At 39.4% G+C, this 27,972-nt stretch overlaps 2 protein-coding genes across 2 annotated transcripts in view; one reads left to right on the top strand and one right to left on the bottom strand.

Moving 5' to 3' along the window:
- Positions 1–14,775, top strand: part of ttc9b (tetratricopeptide repeat domain 9B) — a 28,748-nt gene extending 13,973 nt beyond the window's left edge. Inside the window, exons 2-3 of the mRNA XM_061681718.1 lie at positions 11,075–11,257; positions 12,687–14,775. Of these exons, the coding sequence (XP_061537702.1) occupies positions 11,075–11,257; positions 12,687–12,781 (278 nt within the window). The 3' untranslated portion in view covers positions 12,782–14,775. The remainder of the gene's footprint in view (positions 1–11,074; positions 11,258–12,686) is intronic.
- Positions 14,776–22,076: 7,301 nt separating this feature from the next.
- Positions 22,077–27,972, bottom strand: part of map3k10 (mitogen-activated protein kinase kinase kinase 10) — a 39,664-nt gene continuing 33,768 nt past the window's right edge. Inside the window, exons 10-11 of the mRNA XM_061682411.1 lie at positions 26,203–26,743; positions 22,077–24,660 (exon numbers count right to left, since the gene is read on the bottom strand). Coding sequence (XP_061538395.1) covers positions 24,260–24,660; positions 26,203–26,743 — 942 coding nt within the window. The 3' untranslated portion in view covers positions 22,077–24,259. The remainder of the gene's footprint in view (positions 24,661–26,202; positions 26,744–27,972) is intronic.

Here is a 27,972-nt window from a genome sequence, read left to right as displayed (position 1 = left end):
TTCCTCTGAGTATTTCGAAAGCTGTCTTTTATTTGCTTGATCGGGACTCGTTAGAGCAGAGGCGGAGAAACTTTTTCGCATCTGAAGCCATTTCAGTCTCTATAAAATTCTCCGAGGGCAGAGGTGGGTAGTAACAAGCTACTTTTACTCCTTTGCATTTAATTAAGTAACTTTTGGGGATAAATTGTGTTTGTCAGAGTCACTGATGGTGTAGTGGTGCATTCGCCTGACTTCGGTGTAGGCAGCACGGGTTCAGTTCCCATTCTGTGACGGTGCGAATGTGAGAACCAGTGGTTGTCAGTGTCGATGTGTGTCCTGCGACTGACTGGCGACCAGGTCAGGCTGTAGGCGGCCTTTCGCCTGAAGTCAGCTGGGATAGGCTCCAGCACCCCATGACCCTGAACAGGATTAGCGGTGTTGAGAATGGATGGATGGATGTATTTGTCAGAGTAGTTATAATGCAACTTCCAATTTCTATTAAATTCAATCAATTTTGGGGGTTTTGATTCATCCATCCATCCATCCATTTTCTGAGCCGCTTCTCCTCACTAGGGTCGCGGGCGTACTGGAGCCTATCCCAGCTGTCATCGGGCAGGAGGCGGGGTACACCCTGAACTGGTTGCCAGCCAATCGCAGGGCACATACAAACAAACAACCATTCGCACACACAGTCACACCTACGGGCAATTTAGCGTCTCCAATTAATGCATGTTTTTTGGGATGTGGGAGGAATGCGGAGTGCCTGGAGAAAACCCACGCAGGCACGGGGAGAACATGCAAACTCCACACAGGCGGGGCCGGGGATTGAACCCCCGGTCCTCAGAACTGTGAGGCTGACGCTCTAACCAGTCGCCCACCGTGCCGGCAAGATACTCTTTACTTGAGTAGTTTTTTCAGTGAGTACTTTCTTGCTCTTACTCAAGTAAATATGACGGCGGGAAATTTGCATCCTGGTAGGTGAGCGGGGAGTGTGAACAAATCCAGCATGAAGTGGTCAGCAATGAATCTGTGAGGAAATGAGGAGTGCTCTGGGGGAGAGTGATGGCTCTCTCTTCACGATATCTTCCTGCAGAACTAATTACAAGGTGATGGACAACCGACTAATCAGCGGGGCTGAGGTGTGTCTTAAAATGAGCCGGATTGCGAGAAGAGTCCGGAGAGGAAATTAGTTAAAAACGTCAGGAAGCGGAAAAGTAATCTGGCGTTAAAGATGGTGTTTTCCGTTTCCCTCCTCTGTTAATGGTTTGAGTTCAGCTCATTGCCTCATTCCTCCTCCACTTTGTCTCTTCTATCAGCTTGTTTCATTGCTCCTACGCTTTTAGTTGTGTGTTAATGAAAACCAGTCTCGGTGAAGACTCGACATGATGCTGCAGGCAAAGCCGCGGGGTTCCTGCACCATCAATGCTGAAGACATAGACAAGGCAAGACAGCTTTATTTATATAGTGCATTTCATACACGAGGTAACTCAATGTGCTAGATGTACATGATTAAAAGTACGTTTAAAAGCATTTAAAAACAAAGAGTAAAAGACATTTAAAAACAAAGTACAGAAATAAAAGACAGTTTACGCAAATTATTAAAAGAACGTACAGTACAAGATTTAGAAAAAGGATTCTAGAATGCTTTAAAAGAGCTGAAATCTTTATATTCTTCAAATAATGTATCTTTGTTCATCTATCAATGCCAGCAACGTATACTGACTGGCAGAACAGTGAAATGCTCTTCTGCAAGACTGCAGAAGTTTTAGGCTCAACTAAATAGGCCCAGGTTTTACAATGAGTAAGTACATTTGTGAGTAAATTGAGACGACACCGTCATTTCTTCTGTGGAACCTCTGTTTACGTATCTGTTTTGTTCCGAGATGCCTCAGTTAACCGCCGTGTCTGTGGACTAAAGCAATGTTTTGCATTGACATGAATGGAAATTAATTTGCTCCAGCCCCAGAATGAAGTTGTGTTTTCTTTGTTTTTATCTTTGTGTAGTTACAGTAAAAAATAAAAACAGTACAATATAGAAATATGTGAAAAACACACTTTATTGTGTTCACTTTTAGTCCTTGGTTTCATCGGACAATAACACATTTTACTAGATGTGTTTGGGACATTTCAAGCGTGTTTTTGCAAGATGTCGAAACGAAAGTGGGCCTCTTTGGCCACAATTACAAGTATGGTGTTGGCAGCATCATGCGTTGGAGCTGTTTGTCTCCTGGTGGAACTGAGGCCTTTTCAAGATTGAGAGAATTATGAACAGTTCCAAATAGTAGTAAGTGTTAGCACACACAAAAAAAAAATCATGCTTTTGCTAGAAAGCAAACAAATAAATGTCAGGAAAAGCTTACTAGAACATCTGAACTGTATTTGTGGGTAATCAGAGGCACTTTAAATGGTGGCAGATGTGTACTTGCTCCCATTTAACAAGAATTTAAATGTGATTGGTTAACTCTGAAAACAGCCACATCCCATTTCTAAGAGGGTGTACACACTTCTGCAACCACATTATCCCAGTTGTTTCTTATTACTGGTTCTTTATTCCCCTTCTCGAATTTTTTTTCTTTTTTCATTTGTGTTGTACAGGTCCCTTGATTGGTGGAATTTTTTTAAAAATGATTTATATTGGTCTCATTTTATGTATCCCCAAAACCTGGCATTTGAACAGAATAGACTTTTTATATCCACTGTATGTTTCACACAAGAAAATCTGCAATGGAGTGGGACTGTGGTAGATTAACTGCGAGATAGTGGAGGGAAACTAAACTGAAATAATAAAACTACTCACAAATGAACTTACTCAGTGTGACTTTTAGCCTTGTTTAGTTGATTTTTCTGTTGTATGAATGGCAACAGGTCGATACACAGGTTAATTGTACCTTCTGCCATCGAGAGGAGGAGCATTTAATTGTTCTGCCTGTCACTCTCGGTCGCTGGCACAGATGCCAGGGGTGTCAAACTAATTTTTGTCACGGGCCACATCGTAGTTATGACTTCCCTCGGAGGGCCGCTACGACTGTGAATCCATATAAATAAAAGATTACCTCATATTCTGTAATTACATACAGTGTACGGAACACATTGATGAATAACCAGTTTTCAAATCAGAAGCCTATAAAAACATGTTTTTCAACTATTACACTTCTTTTCAAAGTGGGATTGGTAACAAAAGAAATACTTGCAAATATCTCAATGGTATTACACCAGAACACAATGAGCAATTTTGATTTGCTTTCGCGGGCCACATCAAATGATGTGGCGGGCCGGATTTGGCCCCCGGTCCACCAGTTTGACACCTGTGCTGTCGATGATCAGTCGAAGATACATTATTTGTAGTACATAAAAATAATTTTTTAAAAAACGATCTTTCTTGGCACAGTGGTTGGAAATCACTGCGCTACTGAGTGACGTTCTAGTTATATAAACCCATTATAGCCTTGCTAAAACAGCCAATCAAATGAAGACTTTGTACACTACTGTACATTCACACAGTTGTCCTCTTTTCCTACAGTTTCAGTAGATTTTCCTACACTCTCCTTTAAATCCAGGAGCATGACAATTATTAGTCTGCGCCAGTCAGCGTTGCGGCATCCCATTAAACCTCGGCTCACTGTTCCGCCGCCGCGCTCACATCAGGTTCCTCATTAAGACAAACCTCCCTGCCTCGCCTGCGACGCTCGGTCTCTGTGCAGCTTCACATGTCATGAGTTGTCCACTTTCATCGCAAACGTCCCCATAAAATGCTGCTTTTTTATAATTAACACAAAGCCAAACGCGTATCTGATGCATCGCGTCATTATTTCGGGAAGAATTGCCTCAATTGGAGAAGCCAAAAGGGTCGTCACCTCGTTGGCTACAAGGATTTATATGTTTCATTCTCAATCATTGCCTTGTAATGACGGCTGTGGCCATCAGTTATTGATCTGCTGCTGTGGAAGTTAATCCACTCATGCTTATGTACACAAGGCCAAATAGAGTAGAACCTTCTCCGAGACGTTGTTCTGTCTATATATACATACACAGGGTACGGAAAGTATTCAGACCCCCTTAAATTGTTCACTCTTTGTTATATTGAAACCATTTGCTAAAATCATATAAGTTCATTTTTTTCCCTCATTAATGTACACACAGCACCCCATATTTTGTAGCTTTATTAAAAAGGAAAAACTGAAAGAGGGTAGAATTTTTTTGTAACCTTGGCCAAATCTGTGCCTTGCCACAGTTCTGTCTCTGAGCTCTTCAGGCAGTTCCTTTGACCTCATGATTCTCATTTGCTCTGACATGCACTATGAGCTGTAACGCCTTATATAGACAGGTGGGTGGCTTTCCCAATCAAGTACAATCAGTACAATCAAACACAGTTGGAGTCCAATGAAGGTGTAGAACCATTTTAAGGGTTGCCATAGAAGAGAGTCTGGTAGCTTAATGCGAACACACAATACAAAATTCCATATATTGGCTAACATATAGCATCCGTCGTGGTTATCGCTGTTTAAGCAATGGATATCTGAAGACAAACAGTGCAGTAACACATGGATAGACAATATAATAATACTCAGGCATATATTATTTATCATCTGTAAAAAAAATAATAACTAATATTACTGCAGTTTACTGAGTCAGTTGTGAATCTCCTGTTCGATTGTCTGTATGTCTGCATTATACTGCCCTCTGGGGGCCAAGGTGTACACACCAGAAAGAGCACAATGTGGTGATGGAACAGATTAACGACATTTCCATTCATTTCAATGGGGCAGGAAGATTTGCCTTTAAAGGAAGATATTATTTGAGGTGTGGCTTTTATTCACAGTATACAAGTTGACCGATTCTTGGAGGATGAGATCCAGTCGAGCGGTGGTTCAGTTCGTTTAGAAGCACGATCGAGGTTCCCAACTCTTGCCTGCCCGCTTGTTATAACACTTGTAATAAAACAGCCACTAATGCACCGACACACTGGCTCTTAGTATGGCGCAGGGTGTAGTTTCAGGGATGTTGCTCTGCTGTTTTTAATGGGCCGCTGTGTGTGCGCGCGCGCGTGGCTGTCCGTGCTCCACCTGCTTCAAGTGTCCTGTCATAATCACACCCTTAATGCATTTCAGAACACTACTTCCCCTGGCATGCCATCCATCTGCCTAATGGGCCAATAGGGTGTGGCGGGCCAGTCATCACTTGTACATGCAGGATGCCTTTTTTGGGCGTGGGGTGGAACTTTTAACCCTTACATATTGTTCAGGTTCAATTGGACCAGTTTTTACATTTGACAGCAATAAAAATAGTGTCAATAAAAGTCATTCTTTCAGCCTGAAATTTGATGTCTCTTCAGTGACCCAAAATATGCAAAAATTAAAATAGTTGAAATAGAAGTCATACAGAGGTCAGAGGGTGTCTTGACACAGGCCCATGATCTGCACTTGAAGAAACAAGTACCTGCAAAGATTCACTTTCCCTTTTCTAAGAAACATTGATTAAGGATTAATCATCTTTTTATTAGTATCAAACAGGTTATTAATACATGTTCAAAAGATCTGTAGTCCATAATTGGATGGAAAATGAACAGCATGTAAGGGTTAGGATTGTTTTGAGATTTGTGAATCAAGTTACAAACCCAGGAGTTTTTTTTTTTTTTTTTTTTTTTTTTTATCATTGTGGAAACTAGACTTGCACCGATTCTACTTTGTTTTCAGAGCAACAGAAATACTTACATTTGAGTACTTGACAATGCCATACATCACATCTTGCAAATTGTGATGAAAATGTGTTTTATTCGTTCATTCATTTGTTCAAAAACATGGCAGACATTTCACTCAAATATCACACTCTTGTCAGTTTTCAACACATTTCAAAATGTTACTTTGACATATGGTCACAGGCTGACATGGCTTCGACTCTATACACTGTATGTTGTGTGTGCTTTGGCCTCCACGGGGCAGTGTGGTGCATGCATGTAGCTAGTACGTAGATTTGATGAAAATACACGAAGAAGACCGTTCTGAAGAAGTTCTGTGTTACTTGACAATAATAAATGCCAAAAGGCTTTTGGATTTGCCTGCGGTATAGATTACAAGCAGATGTCGACTACTAATCAGGCTACTTTAAGATATACCACAATTAATAGACACTCGGTGATCACCCGGACCTTTGTTTCAAGACATTTTCTCCATCTGGCCCTTTTCAAATTTTGGTCTCAATAAAAAGTTTAGTTCCAGTTTTGACATATAGGGGGCACACAATTATTGCACTCAGTACTTTTCCTGATTCATCACTGCAACACTGGCCAACTCCAAGTTCCAAGATGGCAACACCCATGTAACCAGGCTTCACCTCCCACAAAAACATCGCACAAAGTGAGGCTCAAAAAGGATGATTATTATTAATATCATTTTATTAATCTAATTGAGCCATTTTTGTTGTGCAAAACACCAAAATCTGAGGAAACCCCCAATTTCTGTAGAACAAGTATCCAGAAGTAATCATTGCCATGTGAATCATCAAGACATAAATCCCTGAGATTTTATTGCAGCCATAAAACTTAAAATCACTTTCCTGCAACATGACAAAAAGGGAGTTAGCCCACTCTAGTTCTCAGTGGCTTAATTGATAGGGAATACAATATGATATGGTGGGATACAATGCACAAAACTGCTTGGTGTGATACGATACAACACATTATACTACGGTACATGAGATATTGTATGATATCCTGTGATACAGTACAGTACAATACAGTACAATAACATACTATACAATATAAGGCACCACAGTAAGATGCACTAAAATACTACTGTATATGATACAGAAGGCCATGTTACAGTAGAATATGATAGGATAGCATACAATACACTACGGTGGTACCATAAGCAGGATACGGTATGGTTCAATCATGTCTATTGTGATATGATAGAATATGATTGTAATATACTTCAATGCACGGTACGACTCAATAGTGTATGGTAGGATACGGTACAATTTAGTGCCCAAAAATATTATACAGCACTGCACGGCACGATGTGCTAAGGTACGGTCTGCTACTATACGATTTAGTATCATACACTATGATACAGGAGTACACCACAGGATAAGACACAGTATGGCATGATAGTGTATGGTACAATAGTGTACTACTTAGTATCATACGATATGATGCGGTACGATCCCGCACAATACGATACGACACATCTAGTGCCATCTAGTGGAAGAGCATTTCATTTTATTTTCTGTCACTGGCATATAAATACATAGATGATTCAAGTTACATTATTTTTAGAAAATAATTTGTGAAATTGAATCATTTCCCACGGCATGTGTGATGATCTCTCACGGCATACGAATGTGCTGTGGCACAGTAGTTAGGAATCATTGCTGCTTATGTATCAAATATTATATAGCAGTGATTCTCAGTGTGGTACTTAAGTGGGACATGAAAGCATCCATGCCTAAGTACAGTACAGTTGTATTTAACTACAAGTATATAAAAGACAGAAACATGACCGAATGCCTGACTAAGCCCCATAATGACGTCTCTTTACTTGATAGAACATTTGGTCTTTGGCCTCACTCACCCTGTGTTACACTGGCTTTTTGTATGCACACACACACACACACACACACACACACACACTCTTTTACACTGACAGGGGATGACAGGTAGGGCAGCAATAACGCCTTTTAACACACTGCTCCTCCTCACCCCACCTCACCTCATAGACTCCCATGAGTTTCACCTCATCTCATGCTCCTGAGCCTGCCGGCATCCCACCAACCACCCCACCCTCTTACTACAGCCCTGTCCCTCACCATTGCACGCCCCCCTTCTGTCTCTCACTCCCTGACTCAACCTACCTCCCAGCTAATAGTCCCTGACTCATGTTGTTCACAGAGCTGTCTGGGTGTCAAGGGCAGACAGAGAGGAGAAAGACTGGATGAGAGGAGGGATAAAAAAAGAGCTGTGAGACAAGAGGACGATGGAGTGCAAATTGAAGGGAGCTATTTTGACATTTCGAAAAGATTAGGACATAGAGCGATGGGTGGGGAGATGGAAGGGCGAGCAGTAACAAGGGGGGAGCTGAAAGTAAAAACCGCAATTGGTTACGATCAGCAGAGGACCGGCGTGTGCGTGATAAGATATCTGAGCCATCGGCAGTCATTTAAACCCTTCCTTCTGTGGACTAAAAGCCGCGCGTGTGTGTGCGCACGCGCGTGTGTCTATACTAATGAAGTTATTTCAGGAATTAGCTGATGTGAAAGCTGCGGTGAATTGCTGCTACATTTGTGAGTTCGAAGACCTCGGGAAAAAAAACAAGTGGTGCTGACTTTGGCTTGTAGGAAAAAAAAACAGAGTTCAATAAGTTACTTTGGGTGCACTGAGTGGTGACCAAATCAGAATGCTCTCTCATTGGAAATTGCAATGGTGAGCATGATACTGTATAATACTGTGCAATATGATAAGGTATGATATGATATGCTTCAATGCTGAAACATAAGGTATCAAAAAGATGTGTTATAATAATGTATGGTACAGTGCGGTGTGATACAACACAGCCACACACAAAAAAACGGTTTGGAACATTCCACAGGTGAACAGGTTAATTGGAAACAGGTGAGTGTCAAGATTGGGTATAAAAGGAGCATTCCCGCAAGGCTCGGTTGTTCACGAGCTAGGATGGGGTGAGGTTCACCGCTTTGCAACTGTGTGAGTAAATAGTCCAACAGTTTAAAGAACATTTCTCAACATACAATTGCATGGAATTTAGGGATTTCGTCCTCCATGGTCCATGATATCATCAAAAGATTGAGAGAATCTGGAGATCCCTCAGGCGGCATTGCATTAAAAACCGGCATCATTGTGTAAAGGATATTGCTTCAGAAAACCATTGTCAGTTAACATAGTTCACCGCTACTGCTACAAATGCAAGTTTAAACTCTACCATCTAAAACAAAAGCCATATATGAACAACATCCAGAAACGCTGCCGGCTTCTCTAGGCTCAAGCTCATCTGAGATAGACTGATGCAATGTGGAAAAGTGCGCTGTGGTCTGACGAGTACACATTTTAATTTGTTTTTAGAAGTCATGGACGTAGTGTCCTCCGGGTCAAAGAGGAAAAGGACAATCCGGATTGTTATCAGCGCAAACTCCAAAAGCCAGCATGTGATGTTATGGGGCTGTGTTGGTGCCCATGGAATTGGTAACATGCACATCTGTGAAGGCACCATTAATGCTGAAAGGTACATACAGGAGAAACATACGCTGCCATCCAAGCAATGTCTTTTTCAGGGATGTGCCTGCTTATTTCAGCAAGACGATGCCAAGCCACATTCTGCACGTTAAAACAACGTGGCTTCGTAGTAAAAGAGTCCAAGTACAAGACCGGCCTACAAGCAGTCCAGACCTGTCTCCCCCTGAAAATGTGTGGTGCAATATGAAGCGCACAATACGACAACGGAGACCCCGGACTGAAGCTGTACATCAAGCAAGAATGGGAAAGAATTCCACCTACAAACTTCAACGATTAGCGTCCTCAGTTCCCAAAAGCTTATTGAGTGTTGTTGAAAGGAAAGTGATGTAACACAGGGGTAAACATGCCCCCTTTACCAGCTTTTGTGCAACAGGCATCAAAATTCAAAACGAGCAAATATTTGCGAAAAACAATTTGTCAGTTTGAACATTAAATATATTGTCTGTGTCGTGTCTTCAACTGAAGATAGGTTGAAAAGAATTTGCGAATCATTGTATTCTGTTTCTATTTAAATTTTACACAACTTCACAACTTCATTGGAATTGGTATATCGTATGATATGATAGGATACAATACAGTACTTTACAACAGTCTGATACAATACGAAAACATTGTACAATATGGTGTGATGCAATACAATACAGTATGGAAAAATATGAAAGGGTGCGAGACAGTACTTTACGATACAGTACGATACGCTATTACATAGACACATTACATATACATTAACGTAAGCTAAGATGCACATGATTTCTATTTATTAATCATTCTTCTGTATGCTGCTTTATATCATAGACTATAGAAGCAGGCATGTCAAACTCATTGTAGTTCAGGGGCCACATACAGCCTACAATAATTTGATGTCAAACTAAAATAAGACCATACTCAATATAATAATAAATGACAAGAAGTTTTCCCTCTGTTTTAATGCAAAAAAAAAAACAACTACATCAGGAACATATTTTACATTGACTGACATTTTATTAAGTCATTTTACAAAACAAATTCAGATTTCTTGAAAAGATTTTGCTTCAGTTTGCCATCTACAGTACACGTGTGCATGATAATTGGTCGACGTGATTGTATTTTAAAAGCGCGAAACTGTGACTTGAGGGGCAAAGCAGGAGCATATATATAGAGTATGTTCGCCACAGAGCAGTGAGGGGCACAAGTGTCTTGAGGACTCAAATAAATGCCCATCAGACATCAAAACACTTGGGTGCAATTGATGACAGAGATGGTGTCATATATATGTATTAATGAATAAAGAAAAAAAATGGGCTCCGTGCGAAAGGGGACTTTTCTCTAAGGGGTCTATGTGTGCACATCCCTGAATACAACACCACAACATACTGTAAAATATGGTGTGATACGATCCAATACAGTTTGGTACAATGTGTTAGGATTGGATGCAATACTGTATGACACGGTACAGTAGGACAGGACACGATGCAGTGCCATACGATAAAATATGTAGCTGTCTGACAATGAGCATTATTGTCCCTGTAAAATTGTGTACACTAGTCGTCAGTGTACTGTCGAGGTTAAGCTCAATCGTTGAATGCAGAGGGTATTGTTCCCCTGCCTGGGGGGCTTACGCGATTTTTTTGTCTTTTCTGGCGTGTGACACATTACTATTGTCTATTTATACTCACCTCACTGCCACCCTGAAGGTAGAGTGTGCGCTGTTTTGCTGTGACTCTATAAAAAGATGCCAGCCAAATGGATTATTTATTGGCCAACCTGTTACTGCAAGCGTGCAACTTCTTTTCTTACTGTAATAATTAGCTGTAGCACTAACAAACGCTGCCATGTTTTGTTTTGTTTTGTTTTTCCTCCCCCTGTCGGCAGCTTGTCTATTGCAATCCGAGCTGGTCAACTATGAGCGAGTGAAGGAGTACTGTCTCAAGGTACTGGATCACCAGAGGGACCACTTCAAGGCCATGTACCGCGCCGGCATTGCCTTCTACCACCTGGGCGACTACGAATGTGCCCTGCGTTACCTGCGAGACGCCAAGAACCGCGAGCCTGCAGGTGAGCATGTGTGACATCAGACCTAATACATCAGTCCTAAAATCTGTTTTCTGTAGTACTTCAATTGCTCACAGGATATGTTCTTCATCCCATTTATGGTTATTGTAATATATTACAATAACGTTCAGCAGACCTAGTCCAGACAGAAACAAAATAGATAGCCACCATCCATCCATCCATTTTCTGAGCCGCTTATCCTATCGCTATTATTATATTAGTATACTGTAAACTGTCGAGTCAATTCCTTTTTTTGTATAATTTAGATTCAAATAGTTTGACATCAGCTGACATTGAATAAATATTCATATCAGTTAATAATCTAGCAGTGATTTAAAGCAACAGTTTGGTATAACTGACCTTAAATTACATTGTGAAAATGGTGTTGCTATAAAAAAAAAAAAAAATTATGTTATGTGTGTTGTTCAATTAGGGTTATATTTATAATTTTTTCCTATTTTAATACGATTATATTATATAATTTATGTATTTTTATTGTAATATTGTTTTTACTACTCTAATGACTGAATACATTTTAAGCCTAATTTAGTAATTATTTGCTGTGATTTAATGCAATATTACAGGTCAAAATAATGTGTTATTTCCATTATTTTATTTTGGGAATTATGTTTATAATTTTACTATACTATATATTATTATTACATTGTCAATATTTATAATATATTTTTCATTTGATTATATTACTCCAATACCTTTTTCAATATTTTTGGGGACAATGAATGAATGATAATAATTAAGTTTAATAGTTTAGTTTTAGTTATGTTTGGAGTGATTTAAAGCAATAGTACTTAGTTATACGACCTTTTTTAATGTAGCGTCGAATAAGTACATAACTGACCATTGTAACTTAGCAATGTTTCACCATGTTGTGTTAAAGAGCTATAACATTAATTGGAGTGATTTTTTTTTTCAAGGCGCAGTTTTCCTGTGAACCTCCACCTAGGTGCGATGCTCTTTTCCAAAATTCACCTAATCAAGTTTTTGTACTGTTCCTATAATGCTCTAAGATGCCACACGATGGCACCAAAGTCCTGGCTAATAGGAAAGTAGTAATTGGTAACAAGGAAGTATGTCGAAGTTATACATTTCGACGAAGAAACTCACATCTAACATCGGGGGTGGAGCTAAGTTTAGCCTGGGTTGTTAGCGGAAGTTACGGAGAACCTTTGCCGCATATGAATATACATGTGCGCTTCCGGTGCATTTTTCTTGAAAACCAAAATCGATGGATCAGTCAATCTATTAACTAATCAATCAACCCCTGCACTATTTATTATTAACGTGGGTTACTGTGCTACTAACTGTAGTGGGAGCATTGGAGCAAAACCAAACCCCACAATATGTCCTCACTGTTCCTTCAAATGTGACTTTGAGCATTAAAATGCGCCCAATGGCGTTCCCTCCACCCCAGATACCAACGTGCTGCGCTACATCCAGCTGACGGAGATGAAGATGAGCAAGAGCGGCCAGCGGGAACGAGAGCTCGGCAAAGAGACGCACGGCTGACCTGCCCCGCACACGGCCGTCCCTTTTGGAATCTTGCGCCGACTCGCCCGACCCGCCCGACCATCCGTCCTCCATCCTCGCCATACTTCCAAGGACCCTCCACAGCACTTGTGGGAGATGATTTGAACTTCCTGTTTTTCCCGACCCTCCTGCCTGTTTGTCCCTCAGGTGCTGTGGCTCTTTTTTCCTTGACAAAAAAAAGAAAAAAAATCAATCAAAGAAAACTGCTGTATTAGAAACCCCCGAAAGAAACTAGTGAATAATGGACGTTTGCGGGATTTAGTCAAAGCGTTTTGTTTTCTCTGCCTTCTCTCTGGGGAGAATATCTGGGTAGTGTGTGTGCGGAGGCCTTTTGGAGGGTCATGATTGGCTCTGAGTGGGGTGTGCGACACATATCCAAATCATCGTCCGATTTGATTGTACATGCAACCCGCCTGGAGGGCTCTCTCAAGCCCTTTAACCACACTTTCTTGGACTTTTATTTTGTTCAATTAAGGGCTAATTTGAGTGTTTGTCATCTGTTTTTATTGTCCATCAAAACCAGGGGTGGGCAAAGCGTTTTAACTGGCATTTTACATCAAGAGTCCTGTAATACTTACATTAATTTACCGGTAGCTTTTTTTTTTAAATCAATCCCTTAAAGTGGTTCATTAAAATGTGTTTATTGATATTTTATTTATTTTTGTATTCGGTTAACTCATGAAATAATTGGTCGATTGATTCATATATTTCAAGACAAATGCACCGAAAGTGCATATGCGGCGAATAAGATACGATTTTACATCTAGATGTAACTATTTCATGGTCTATATTGCTAAATAATTGGTTAATGAATTATTTAACAGTCAAATTTGGCCCTGGAGTGCAAACTTTTGCCCACCCCTGTTCTATACTGAAGGTGTCCGTAGCATTGGTTCTAGCAGGTTCGCTTATGTTATGTCTTGAATTTGTTGTCAAAAAATCCCCCCCCCCCGAGCCTGAGCCCTCACTCCCACACCCACAGTGAGCTGTCCGAGCCGCTCTTATCGGAACAACTCTGCAGCTTGACAGCATCCCAAACGCTTACGTGCACACAGTTCAGTTCAGTTGAGCATTCACGATGGCTAAAGCGGGGCACACGCATTAGGGGTTAAACCGATTAGTCAGCTCGTCTACTGCGCATCGACATTTAAAGCTTGAAGTCACGAAGTCAACGCTGATCACGTTTATTGGTTTCCAGTCGAGCAATTGATAGAGGACTTGGACTGGCGGCGAGGAACGAGGTCAGCGGCGCTAAGTGAAACTCAAATTTCATCGCCAATATATTACATCCGATAACGCACAGACAACAACTGTGTGCTAACGAGAACTTTATTCTTCATTGAAGTTGTAGGATACAACAACATCGACATCGCGTAACGTGCGGTAACACTTATACTACGGCATACGGCCGATGATGCTACAAGCGTGTGGAATTCTTTCACAAAAATAGGGACTGGTGGCAAGGTCACTTGCAAAATGTACAAGTCTCTCCTAAAATCCAATAAAAGCACAAGACAAAGAGAAACAACAAACCAGAGAAAGGCTTGATTTTGGGGGGGGGGGAGCCTATGTCTTTATGTGAAACTGGCCTGGGGTGCAAAAACAAAAAAAAAAAAAAAAAGGTTGGGTACTGTGCTGAAAAAAATATCAACAATTAATTGACTTCAACTTGACTTTCATCACGTTGTACAACAAATCTTAAGCGTTCAAACCCTAACACTGATACCGATTTTTTACATCTTGTGTTCTTATTGCTCTTACTGTATGTGGTAGGCTTTGTAAAGACTAGTCGACTTGTTGACTTTACTACTCCTCAATGACACCCAGCGCTAGATGTCGACTCGTCGCCTATCATGTTTTGAGGAGGAGCCGGAGCTGCTTTCAACAACAGATGAGTGCGCTAATTGAAATGAATTCCTCAGCTTATCAATTTATATTGTGTTCCGCAGCTTTGGTAAGTTAGGGCAAACCACAGAAGCGGGGGGGGGGGTGGGCCAGGCTCCAGCGGGATTTTGAACAACTTTTCGATCGGCACGATCAAAGTGGAAAGAGTGGGAAATTTGATTCCACCGTACACGAAGACGTCTGTGATTATTTGCATACGCCGCAAATTCCCACCGTGCAGAACCCACTCTTGTGGTAGGACCACAACAAGGACGGGTTTGTCCCGTTCGGCCAAATTGTACAAGCGTAACCTGGCTGTCCCACAGCAAACACACCGAGCAAGAGGATTTATTTCGATTGTTTTCGGTCAATGTTGATTTTCTTGTGTTCCAACGAGGATTGTCCTGCGTAAATACGGTGTGTAAACTGTCCGTTGACGATGAATATAGATTATTGCAACGCATTCTCTCCTTCTGTCCGTGATTTGTGTTAGTCATAGTGCGGTACTGAAGGAATATCTGTGACTAATAGACGTTGACGTGACTTGCGTCATATTACGGCGACTTTAAAAGATCTGTTTGTTCGACCCCGAGTGTGTGGTTTACTCGATGAGATGATTTTACTCGATACACAGCACACAACTCACGTAAGGTTTTGCCGTCGTAAATAATGTACACGTTACGATTGTCGTCCTGGATTGTTTTCCCAGCAGATAGGAGAAGTGGCTCTGAAAACACACAACACAACATAACGCAGGATAATCGCTCAAGATAGTCTTTTAGAGGCATCCGGTAATCGGGCCTTTGCTGACTTTCAACAGAAGGGGAGAAAAAAATGATCTAGATGGGCCAGATTGTTAGTATGTGTGTACCTCAGTTAGAACATTACACCTTTGCGTTGTTCCAGTTTACATAAGAAACAGGGGAATTTAATTACTGGTTGGAGTTTGTCCGTGCAGTGGCCCCTTTAAGAATCTTTCGGGTTCATTTCTTACTGCGTGAAATACAGTGACAGTTAGCAGCGTTACAGTATGCCAAAAATCGCAGTTGGTACAGTAAAGGAACAAAATGCGAACAATAAAAGTGCTTATTTTTTGTAGATTTCCATTTAGAATGAACTGTTGGCAGTCAATTTCCCCCCCAAAAAATGAAGATTCTCTAATAAACAAATTAATGTATACTATAGAATAAAAATGTATAAAGCTTCAAATCTTTTATTTTTAAGAAATAGTTTCTTTTTTCTTTTTAGGAAACGAACAATGCCCACGGTGCAACAGTAGTAGTTTGAACAGTGTGAATAATTATGAATGATTTGGCCATGATGGAGGCAACCGAAAACCACACTACTGTACTAGCAAAAGTACAGGATTTGGTTAGCCATAAAAACAACTCCGGCGTTCATCAAAATGCCATTGAGGAAACACGTCTTTGGTCCGAATCCGATCTTGTCCGAATCCAATTTCAAAGATCCTAACCGAATAATACTTCTTTGATTGCAAACTAAAAAACACATTTGTTTGCAAGTACATCATGATTTGAATTGTAGAACATGAAGGACGACCACTAATTTAATCTCAGCAACAGTCGTACTGTGATATATATGCTCACTGGACACAACATTAGGTACACCCTTGCCATCTAATGATATCCAATATAACAGCTGTGTCATAAATTCTGCTCTTATTAAGAAAATGATGCTCTGTTTTGATTGACACTGTCGGTTAGATATCCATTTCACAATGTTTATTTTATTTTTGTTTTTATTTGATGTACGCTGTCGTTTCCATTTCTTTCCAAGGAATTATAATTTGATTTGACCAATTCTATACTATTTTAATCTGCATATAGGTATTACATTTTTCATTTTATTGCATTTACATTGTAAAATAATAATTAAATCAAATGTAATGCAATTTTAATGCGTTTTATTTTGTTCTAAATTAATTTCATTTAATGTAATCAAATACGAGCATATTTAAATGTATTTATTTCAAGTTCTAAACTAATTGCCTTTAATAAAAGGAAATGTGTTGTGTTACAAAATGTGTTACATTTTGTGTTGTTTTGTATTTTATATTTTATTCAAACCAACTTCTAATTGGTTTAGTTTATTACATTATTATATATTTATTTCTAAAATGTCATACCAATTTCTAAAATGTATTCAATGTAATGCAACATTTTATTTTATTTTTTCAAAGTTCTAAATTAATTTCATTTAATCAAATGTAATGCAATTGCATTTTATTTTATTTATTAGAATCACTGTACTAATTTCCTACAATTAAATGTAATTGGTTTTATTTTATTGATTTGACGTTTAAATATGTACATTTTATGAAATGTAAGGCAATTGCATTTTTTTTTATTCATACAGTTCTAAACTAATATCATTTAATTTAATGTATGACAATTAGAGTTCTACAAAGTTCTAAACTAATTTAATTGCATGAAATGTAATCAAATGATAAGTGCAGGTGTGCCTAATGTTGTGTCCAGTGAGTGCATATTTGCCTTAATTCCGATTCAACCAATTTAGCCACTGAATGAGCAATTTCCTGTCCAAAACATGAAACCGGTCACTCGAAGGAGCCCAGTGTTGCTGCACAAACAAAACAAAAACATGGTGGCCTCGCTTGACTTTCCTCGCTCCCGTAGCGACGCAGCTCTACCTACCGTGTTTGTTTTTGCCATCCAGCGTCCTGGGATGTTCCCTCGCAAGGCGCCAGTTCACCTGTTGGAAAGTCCACCGAGCGCCAGACTCAATATGAGCCACTGAGAACTAGAACGGGCGAACTACAATGTTGTCAAGTTTTATGGCTGCAATACAAAGCTTGGTGATTTATATCTCGGCGAATTATGCGACAATGGTTACTTCTTCTTGATACTTTTCCAGAAATTGGGTTTTCCCTCAGATTTTGGCGTTTTGCTAATTTTATGCTTTTGTGTTGCACTTTTACCCACAACTGTCATCATCTTCAGTTTGGTGCGCTCCATACCAGTCAGTATCACCAAGAATAGAAACAAACTAGGATTAGGAAAAAAAAGTTAAGTGCAATAGTGGTCTAAGTCCGAACGTCTGTTCAATTCATCAATATTGTCTTAAAGATGATGACTAACATTCACTTATATGAACATGCAGCCACCTGGCACCCAAGCTCAAGCACTACTTATTTTCCGAGTCTTCTATCAATCTCTGAACGTCACCTTCCGGGATGTTGGCCGAGTGTTGCACCGATGAATCCTGAGTGCAATAATGGACCGTCAAAAATGGATCTAAATCTTGAGTTGGACCAGTACATATCAGAACGATACGGCTTTTCTTCATCAATTTCTGCACTTAACTTAAAAATGACAAATAATGGAGTTAGCCCACTTTGGTTCTCAGTTGCTCAAATATATGAATTAGTTTTTTATTTTGTATTTGTTTATATACAACAGCGTGGAAAGGTTACCAGTCATGTTTTGAGCAAACTACTGTTGCCTTTGTCAATCAATATTTCATGAAAGAGTTTTTTCCCAAAAACACATTCCCTCATATGAATCCCACTCCAGTTCTCAGTGGCTAAATAGTGTACTTCTAAGAAAGACAGTATGAACCTTGTTACACGGCCACACTAAAGGATTATGATTATATATGATAGGAATTGTGGGTTAAATGTTTTTACGGGACTTCATCTGAAGTTGTATTTGTTTTGGGAATTGGATCGAAGTACACCGATCAATATACGGCCCACGGGCTGAAGGTTGTCTACCCTGTCATGGCCTAGTACTTCTGCTACTTTTTTTTTCTCTGAATATTTGATTACCAAAAACAACTTTTAAAAGCACAACAAAAAGATGGTTGCTGTTGCTGCTGTTTTTGTTTTCCTGATGTCATTTGAGGTACACAAATGTTTGTAAATTTTTGTGAATATACAAATGTCCTCCCCCACCCCCCAAAAAACAACTGGTTGTGAAAAGCTTTATTTTGAAAACAGATTAGAAAAGAGCTGCTTTGTGACTGTGTTTTGGATTTGTGGGCTGTTTTCCTTTAAAAGGGACGCAGAGCTTGACCCGTTTTTCTCGATGTTCTAAAACGGGACGAGAGGAGAACTGTGAGGAGCTTCAGGCTTGGACCTCTCTCCTGTTGGCTTTGACTTGAAGGCGATGACGTTGTTTTGAGTCTCTGGAGGACAGAGCTCGCCTCGCACAGCTCAGAGGCTTGCTTTTTCCGTGTCCCGCTTGCACTACTGCTGATTGGTCCACGATAAGAATAAAGTTGCAAACAAAGAGGAGTCACATTGTGTTTGTGTTTAAATGCACTGAAAAACGCACAATGTACATGTATCTCGACCCACTCGTAAACTGACCTGCAATTACCTAACAGACTATTTGACGTAAATTCCACTTGATCAATTGAAGGGCATTGTCATCCTCCAGGTGCATTATGGGAAAAGTTTGTTTTCCAAATTGTAATTAGGCCCACGCTAAGAAGACACCAATTACATTACTGTGAGAATGAAATGTCATTTTACAGGAAAAACCTTCTAACTTGACCATAAATGTTTTGTCTAAACAAATATTCAATGAGACAGTAATATTTCATGATCATTTTTTAAGTATAACTCTACATATTTTCTTTGCTTGTAGATTTACAACAGCAGTTACATCAAAATAAATAATTCTTATGAAATTATTCCTTTTTTCTTGAAATATGCTGACCTTACTCTTGTAAAATACAATTTAAAAAAAATGGTATAAATATTACAACTTTACTCTTGTCAATTATACGTTTTTTTCCCCTCATAAATCGGACTTTTTCGTAACATTAGTTTTATTTTATGTAATAACTGTTTCCATGGATTTTTTTTGTATTTACTTAATTATGACTTCCTTCTTTTAAAACTAACTTGAAACCTTAAACCTAATTTAAGAACGCTAACCGCTCTCTTGAAACCCTAATTCAAAACCACAACCTTTGTTTGAAAGCCCAACGGCGTTTTCCAGCCCTAGCTTGAAACCCTAATTCGAAACCCTAACCCTGGCCAAAAACCCGGCCGTCAGGCAAGCGGGTCAGAAGCTTTTCTCATCCTTACTTGAAAATACGACTCAGCCCCTGACGGGGATTCAAAAAGCAAGCAAGACAAACAACACGCCTGTCTCAAGTCAGTGTTTCAAATTAGGGTTTCAAGAAAGGGTTAGGATTTCAAATAGGGTCTAAAACAGGGCTAGGGCTTTAAAATTAGAGTAGGTTTCAAGCCAGGGTTTCAAATGTAGATTTGGGTTTCAAATTGGGGTTTTAAACCAGAGTTAGGGTTTCGAGCAAGGGTTAGGGCATCAAATCAGGATTTGAAAATAAGGATGAGGTTTTCAAACGTGTCAAATTGGGGAATCCTGCCAGGTTTGACATGTCGCCTTCATTGTGCTCACTTTCGTCTTTGCGTGGACATTTTGGCTGTGTGTTTGTGCGTGCGTGTGCGTGTGTGTGTGTGTGTGTGTGTGGTGGCCTTTCTCTTCTTTTCCATTTCCAGGCAGGCTCAATCATCCCTCGCTCTCTCTTTTTTTTTGCCCTTTTTGTGTCTTTGCCTTTGCTGGCGTCGCCATGGCAGTGAGCAAGTTGCTAGGCAACTGGCTGGTGTCCAGAAGGACGTTTGATTGGTGGTCGCAGGACATGTGGCACTTGGTGGTGAGCCTATACCGTCACGCAGGTTTCAAATGAGGCTTTTGAGATGGGTCGAAGGTTTAAATTAGGGCGTCAAGGCTTTTCAATGAGAATTGCAAGGATTCCAATTAAGGTTAGGGTTTCAAGTGAGAGAGTTTCAAATTAAGGTTTCAAACTGGGTTGAGAGTTTCAAATTAAAATTTAAATTTTAAATTTTCAGACAGGATTAGGGTTTCAAGCCTTGGTTAGGGTTTCAAATTAGGGTTAGGGTTTGCCTTCGAATTGGCGTTAGGGTTCCAAACCACGATGAAGGTTTCAAATTGGGATTAGGGTTTCAAAATGGTGTTCGAGTTTCAAACGAGGTCTTCAAATTAGGGTTTTAAACCTGGTTTAGGGTTCCAAATTGGATTTCAAACTGGTGTTGGTGTTTAAAACTTTGGTTAGGGTTTTGAAGTAAGGGTTCAAAACCTGGGTTAGGCTTTCAAATTGAGCTTTCACACTGGGGTTAGGAGTTCAAATTTGTGTTACAGTTTAAAGCCTGGGTTCCGGTTTCAAAGTAGTATTTAAAGCCTGAGTTAGTGTTAGTCATATTTTGTATCATTCATATTAACATGTAAACAAGAGTCCTTCATATTCCTGCATGGGTTTTATGCTAACTAATGGCAATGGGACAGATTCAAAATACTGCGCTTGGGGGGGGGGGGGGGGGGGGTGATTAAAAAAAAAAAAAAAAAACACCAACAATCGGAAAACATGACATCATAGTGCACACTGGTGACATCTAGACGACTCTTTGCGGTACTACACATAATGCTCACTGTCAGAGACGGATTAAAATAACTTTTATTATTATTGTGGCCGTCTGCACCATTCAGTCTAACGAACACATTTATTACGGAGACTGAGGCTCTTACTTTTTATTCAGCTCTCAACCAAGCATTCTGCACATGACGCACGTTATTCCTCATTTTCTCATCCTTCTTTTTGTTGTTGTATTAACAAATATGTACACGGGGGGGGGGGGGGGGAGGAAATGATTGTAACAATAATTAATTTAATCATAATAAATATTCATGAGCACAAGGAGGTCACAGCCCCATACATAACAACACACGCACGTACGCACACACACAAACACTCCCGTGTTTGCACAGCAGTGTAACAAGTCCAAAGTGATTTGTCAGCTGCAAGTGGCCCATCAACGAGGCTCGTAAAGCGCCACTGGGACTGAGACGGTACCAAGGGGGATACCAAGGGGTGGGATGTGGTAAGGTGGGGATCCGAGCGGTCCCGTGTGAATGTGAGGTTGATGTTGTGTGTTGTATTTGTCTTGAAAGGTCATCCAGAGGGGCGGGGGGGGGGGGGGGGGAGAGAGAGAGAGAGAGAGAGAGAGAGAGAGAGAGAGCGAGAGAACGGTGTTTAAGTGATCCATGTATACGAATGGACCGTCAGATGCGCTATGCGACAAACAGTCGGTCGTTGCGATGCAGAGAAGAAAACTTATTTCATGGCGAATTGATTGGATGCATGTACAAGTGCCAGCTTACGACTTCCTTAAGACTTTGAATTTGTCAAAATGGCCAATTACGGTTGCCCTAAAGGGTCAAAAATGCAATGTCACAGGACTTCCTTCTGTAGAAGTCATATTAACAGGGAAGTTTTTAAAAACTAAGGAGGAGTATCAGGGCCACACTGGGGAGAAAAAAAAAAAAAAAAAAAAAAAAAAAAAAGAAATGATAGAGTAAATCGGAATTTGTCCGAGAAATAAAGTTGTAATATTAGTTGTAATGTTACCAATAACGTTAAAATTACCTATTTGGTTGTCAATTTTTTACCCTCGTGAAATGATGCCTATTATGTTTGTTTGTTTTTTAAATGTATTTTTTTTTATGATTAAAACATTCCCCAAATAATATTCAGGTCTTTAATTCCTGAACTGTAAAAATGATTGCTTTTTTCTTGTAATTTTATGTTTTCTGTCCCTCGTGATAAACGTTTTCCCAACAAATTTGACAGCAAGCACATTGGTAATTTGTATTGATTTGATGACAGTAAGTTAAGATGACTTCTGCAATTATCCTATTAGGCTAATGATAATACCAATTTTTGTAAAATAAGTGATTTTTTAAAAATCTTTTATTACGCCTTTACTCATATAATACAAACATTTCTTGTGGAATTGTGTATTTTTCGCTGATAAAATGTTGTCTTTATTCAGATAAAACATTTTCTTCTTGTAAAAACTAAGAATATTTTGCCCAAAATATTACAACTGGTTGTAAAATTAAGGTTTTCTTTCTCAGAAATTGTCTTTTTTTTTGTCTTGCAATATTACACTGTTATCCTTGTAGAATTACTAACTACTAACTTTTATTTCTAAAAATATTACAAGTGTATTCTACTAAAATGAAGACATTTTTCTCTTCATATTTTGACTTTATGTTGCTAATTCTGATTTTATTTGTATTGAATTGACTAAATCTTACTTTTTCCAAAATAATACAACTATATTCTTGCAGATTTATGGCTTTTGTCTCAGAATATAAAAATGTGATTCTAGCAAAATTAGGTCTTATTTCCGTCACATATGAAAATGAAAACTTTACTCTTGTAAAATGTGGACTCTTTCTCATGTTATTATGATTTTATGGTCATAAATTTTGCTTGTTTTCTCTTAATCTTACAAATTTATTTTCTCAATACATCATATTTTTTCTCGTAATACAATATCTTTATTGCTATATCATTGTAATATTCCGACTGTATCCTCGTAAAAATAAAAACATCTCAAAATATTTTGACTTTCCTTTTTTTCAAATAAGCTAATATTCTCTGTAATATTCACACTTTTTATCTGATAAAATTAGGACTGGTAAAATTCAGACTTTTTCTCATAATATTATGACGTTATTTTTATAACATTTCACATAACAAATATAGTCTTCTAAAATTTTGAAACAATTCTTAAGAAACTATGATTGTTCTTGTGCCATTTTGACTTCATTGTCATAATTCTAGGATTATTTTCCTCTTATCGCTGTGGCCCTAATATCCTTTGTCAAAACCAACAGTATTGAGCCACTGAGAAGTAATCAAAGTTGAGCTCCAATTTTGACATAGAGGGAATGCTATTATATAATTTTTCATGAAATATTGACAGATTTGCTGACTGTTTGCACTTGGACCAGTATTGCACATTTTTTTCGAATACAAGTTTGCTTCTTTTCGAACCTACTACATAAAAGAGGATGACAGTACCTCCGTTGATGAATAAAAGTGCAAACAACATGATCGAGGATGAATATCAAATACGATCCAATTCCAAAATCATTATATTTGGAAACATACCCAAATCTGACGAAAACTACAATTTTGGTAAAAACAAGTATCCTGAAGAAGTAATTATTGCCTTGTGAATTACCAAAATATCAATCCCTCAGATTTGTTTGCAGCCATAAAATTTCAAATCACTCTCCTGCTAAACAACGAAATGGAGTGAGCCCACTCTCGCTCTTAGGGGCTCGACTGTGTTTATCTCCAATAGTATACAGTGAATAACTTACTTTTCACATTATTGCATGACATTAGGGGGGAGTAAATAACTCGGATTTTGCTTCATAATGTAACAAGTCCATCGGCGGTGCCAGCGAAGGTGATTGGAGGAAGCGACACCACGTGGCTGAAGGAACAATTCAATGTATATTATTTTGTGGGAATGATGCAAGCAGACAGCAGGAAACAGATGCATTGTGAGTAAGTTGTGGTCGGAATGGCTTTCTTGAGGCGTCTCAATGGTGGTCGAGTTAGTCGGGAGAATGGTGGGTGGTCTTCACACCTTTTCAGGATGCCCGGTAGAAGGAATGGCTTCCGGTAAGTGTCGTTTTTGCACGCTCGAGGCCGTCGGTTGCGGTACAAAAGGCGGAATCCTCACTACGTGTACTGCTGCCCGCAGAGGGCGGCGGGCTGCATCTTGCTGCACAGAGGTACCGTGTGGTCCAAATTCTGCCCCTCCACGTCCATGTCCATCAGGTTGGGCCGCGAGTCGCCGCCGACGCCGTCCCCCGATCCTTGGGGGCTGTCGCAGCCGCTGCCCGGCGACGAGCTCAGGGTCCTGGACAGGGAGGCCAGCCTCCACTGGTCGGCGCGCGCCCGGGCCGGAGCGGGCCGGGGACGGGCGGTGAATTCCAGCGTCTTGGGTCGCTCGAGGGGGCTGATGAGGCAGAGGGGGGCCGGCTCGGGGACGGGCGGAGCGGGGGCCTTGCGGCGCTGGGGGAGAGGGAAGATGGCCGAGGGGTCCGGGAGGCGATGGATGTCCGGGGTGTCCAGCACACCTGCACCAGCACAAATCAAGTCATGTTTTCAGAATATTTTTGTAAAATAGATCTTTTTTTTTTTTATTTAATGTAAATCACTAAGTTTAAAAGATGTTATTAAATGTTTTTTTTCCCAAAATAAAACCGCATTGATTGCATTAAAGTAAGCTAACAATGTAGCATGTCAGAATGTTGCTGTGGTGACTATTTTACACTTTTTCTTGTTCTACTAAAACAGTCTCTGAAATGTAAAACTTTGTATTTGAAACATTTTGAATTCTTTCTCATTAAATACCAACTTAATTCTCATAAAATTACAATTTAATGCTTATAAAATTAAAACTTTCTTCTAATAATATTACCACTCTATGCTCACAGAATTTTGACTTGTTATTCTCATATAATTACTGGGTTATTCTTGTAACTACGACTTTATAGTCATAAAATTATGACTTTTTTCTCATAATATTCCAGCTTAATTCTTGTAAAATTACCATTTTATGCTCATAAAATATAAATTTTCTTCTAATAATAATAAAAATCTATGCTCACAAAATGATCATCTCATTCATCCATCCATCCATCCATTTTCTGAGCCGCTTCTCCTCACTGGGGTCGCGGGGGTGCTGGAGCCTATCCCGGCTGTCATCGGGCAGGAGGCGGGGTACACCCCGAACTGGTTGCCAGCCAATCGCAGGGCACATACGAACAAACAACCATTCGCACTCACATTCACACCTACGGGCAATTTAGAGTCTTCAATTAACCTACCATGCATGTTTTTGGGATGTGGGAGGAAACCGGAGTGCCCGGAGAAAACCCACGCAGGCACGGGGAGAACATGCAAACTCCACACAGGCTGTTGAAGACCCGGGGATTGAACCCGGGTCCTCAGAACTGTGAGGCTGTTAAATGAGTCGCACACCGTGCCGCCTCATCTCATTTAATTACTTGGTTATTTTTGTAACAGAGTGATTTAATCCTCTAATTCTTACAATTATAATGTAACTAATACAAAAAATACAATTACAGTATTGATGTTGCAATACATTAATAATAATAATAATATAATACTAATACTTTTTCGAATATTAAAAGGGTATGTTAATACAATTAATCAAAGAGACTTAAAATTAATGTTGCAATAAATTTAAAAAGAAAGCCTTAGAATATTATGACAGCATTACTCTCATTAAATTATGACTTTGTGGTAATGAAATGATGACTTTTTTCCTGTTAATTTTACAAATGTATTGTGAATGAAATTACTATTAGGTACAATATTCTTCACATATCATGTTTAAAGAGTAAAAAATGTAGCTAAATTAATATTAAGAAATATAACTAAATAGTATGCATTTTGCAAGAAAGAAATGTTGATTTTAATTCCAATTTCATAAATTATTTTGTTTTAGTGCGAGGATAAGAATGCAGACCTTGCTCTAATTATTGTATTATGGTTCTGTAGTCTCGTCTACTATTGGCTTAACACTTTTTGCCTGACAGTATTTATCCCCCCCCCCACCCAAAAAAAAAAAAAAAAAAAAAATCATCCTCAACCTTGTGTCCTACTTTTGTTGGCTCTGACGACGGGTCCCCCCGGCGGAGGGGGCATGGGCAAGCTTCCATCAGACGGCGTCCTACGGTGAAGTACAGTTTGCGCCCGGGGTCGTATGGCGCCGTCGGACGGGGTGCGTCTGTGCCCTCTGTTGACCGCCATGACCGCGGAAACGTGGGTGGGTGTGAGCGACTGATTGGGCTCCTTTTTGAAACTCTCTGTCCGCAAGTCCAACAGCGGGTTGAGGGAGGAGCCCGCCGGGGGGGGCGCCTGAGTTCTGGCCGGCGTCAACGGGTAGTCGTCCGGGTCGGAAGGGAGGAGGGACCTGGTGGAGTTGCAGTCCGACAGCGAGGACAAGGAAAGGAGCGTCACGGACGGGGAAGGGTCCAGAGAGGGGAGCGTGGAGTCGTGATGTCGGGATAGGGACAAGGACAGGTTTCTGCTGGGGGGGGACGTGCTGCGGCGGAAACGTCCCGTGCGTTGGAAAAGACTTTCTTTCTTCTTCCGCTGCTCCTCTCTCATTTCCTGCTCGTCTTGACTCACCTGACAAGCACAACAACTACACGTCACCGTCACATTCTGCACAAGCATGGCTGTATATTTTGTATATACACTTGGACGATCACATCCGATACAATCAAGAATTATAGATTTGTTTCCTGTGAATATTCGTTTTCAGTTTGTTACTCACTGTTGTTATTATTATTATTATTAGTTCCACTATTATTAAAATTTGCATCATTACCACTAGTGGTACGCAAAAGAACCGCTATCAAAGTACAGTTCAGTTGTTTACCTTTTAAGTTCAATACTTTTGCATGTAATATTTAAGAACTGTTTGTGTTAATACACATTTAAAAGAAAAAAAAGGCGAAAAAACACTGATGAATACAAAAAGTACCTCTTTTTTTTTCAAAAAATATTTTTATTTTTTATTTTATGTAGTTCCAATATGTGAATGTTCACCATCATTTAACAGGAACATCCTTGAGAAATGTCTTGCCCTTTTTTTTTAAGGGTGAATTTGGGAAGGAAGTTGTATGTTTTTCTTACGTCGGTGTTTTTGTGAACGATTACAATAATTCTTAATAATAGATTCAATTTAAAAAAACAGTTTTAATTATTGGCTTTCATGTTTCAAAAATAGCCAGATTGAAATACAAAAAAAATCCTAATTCATATCGAAATCGAAAAATTAAAGAAAAATCAAATCAATTCAAACAAATAATAAACAAATTAGCAAGCCAACACTGACAATGCCTCATTTCCTTTTTGAATAATTTTTTTAAATGTACATCTTTTTGTTTGATCGGTTTTCATGACATCTTCAATGTGTGGATTCTCACCAAAATTGAGTAACCAAATATATTTTCTTCAATGGTGATTAAAAAAATAGGTTTTTTTAATTTTCAGATTTGTTTGTATTATATTTTGGAGGATTTTTCATATATCATCAATGTGTATTATCACCAAAGTGCAACTGGGTGTGAAGTCTGGCCTATCAATTAAAAAAAAAAAAAAAAAAAAAAAAAAAAAACTTCAACACAGGTTTAATTATACTACACTCCAGCCAGGGAACAAATAAACAAATAATTTTTTAAATGTTGACATACATTTTGCAAAAAAATGTCATGTTTTTTGTGATTCGTATTCCCGACATTGAAGTTGCACACTAAACAAATGAGAAAATAGACAAACCCCCAAACACATCATACATCATCTCTGGGATTTACATTAAAAAATATGTTTTTATTATTTATCTTGAATTATAT

This window comes from Phycodurus eques, chromosome 7 (genome assembly GCF_024500275.1).
Source record: "Phycodurus eques isolate BA_2022a chromosome 7, UOR_Pequ_1.1, whole genome shotgun sequence".
Classification (NCBI taxonomy): Eukaryota; Metazoa; Chordata; class Actinopteri; order Syngnathiformes; family Syngnathidae; genus Phycodurus; species Phycodurus eques.
This window is presented reverse-complemented; position numbering and strand designations above follow the sequence as displayed.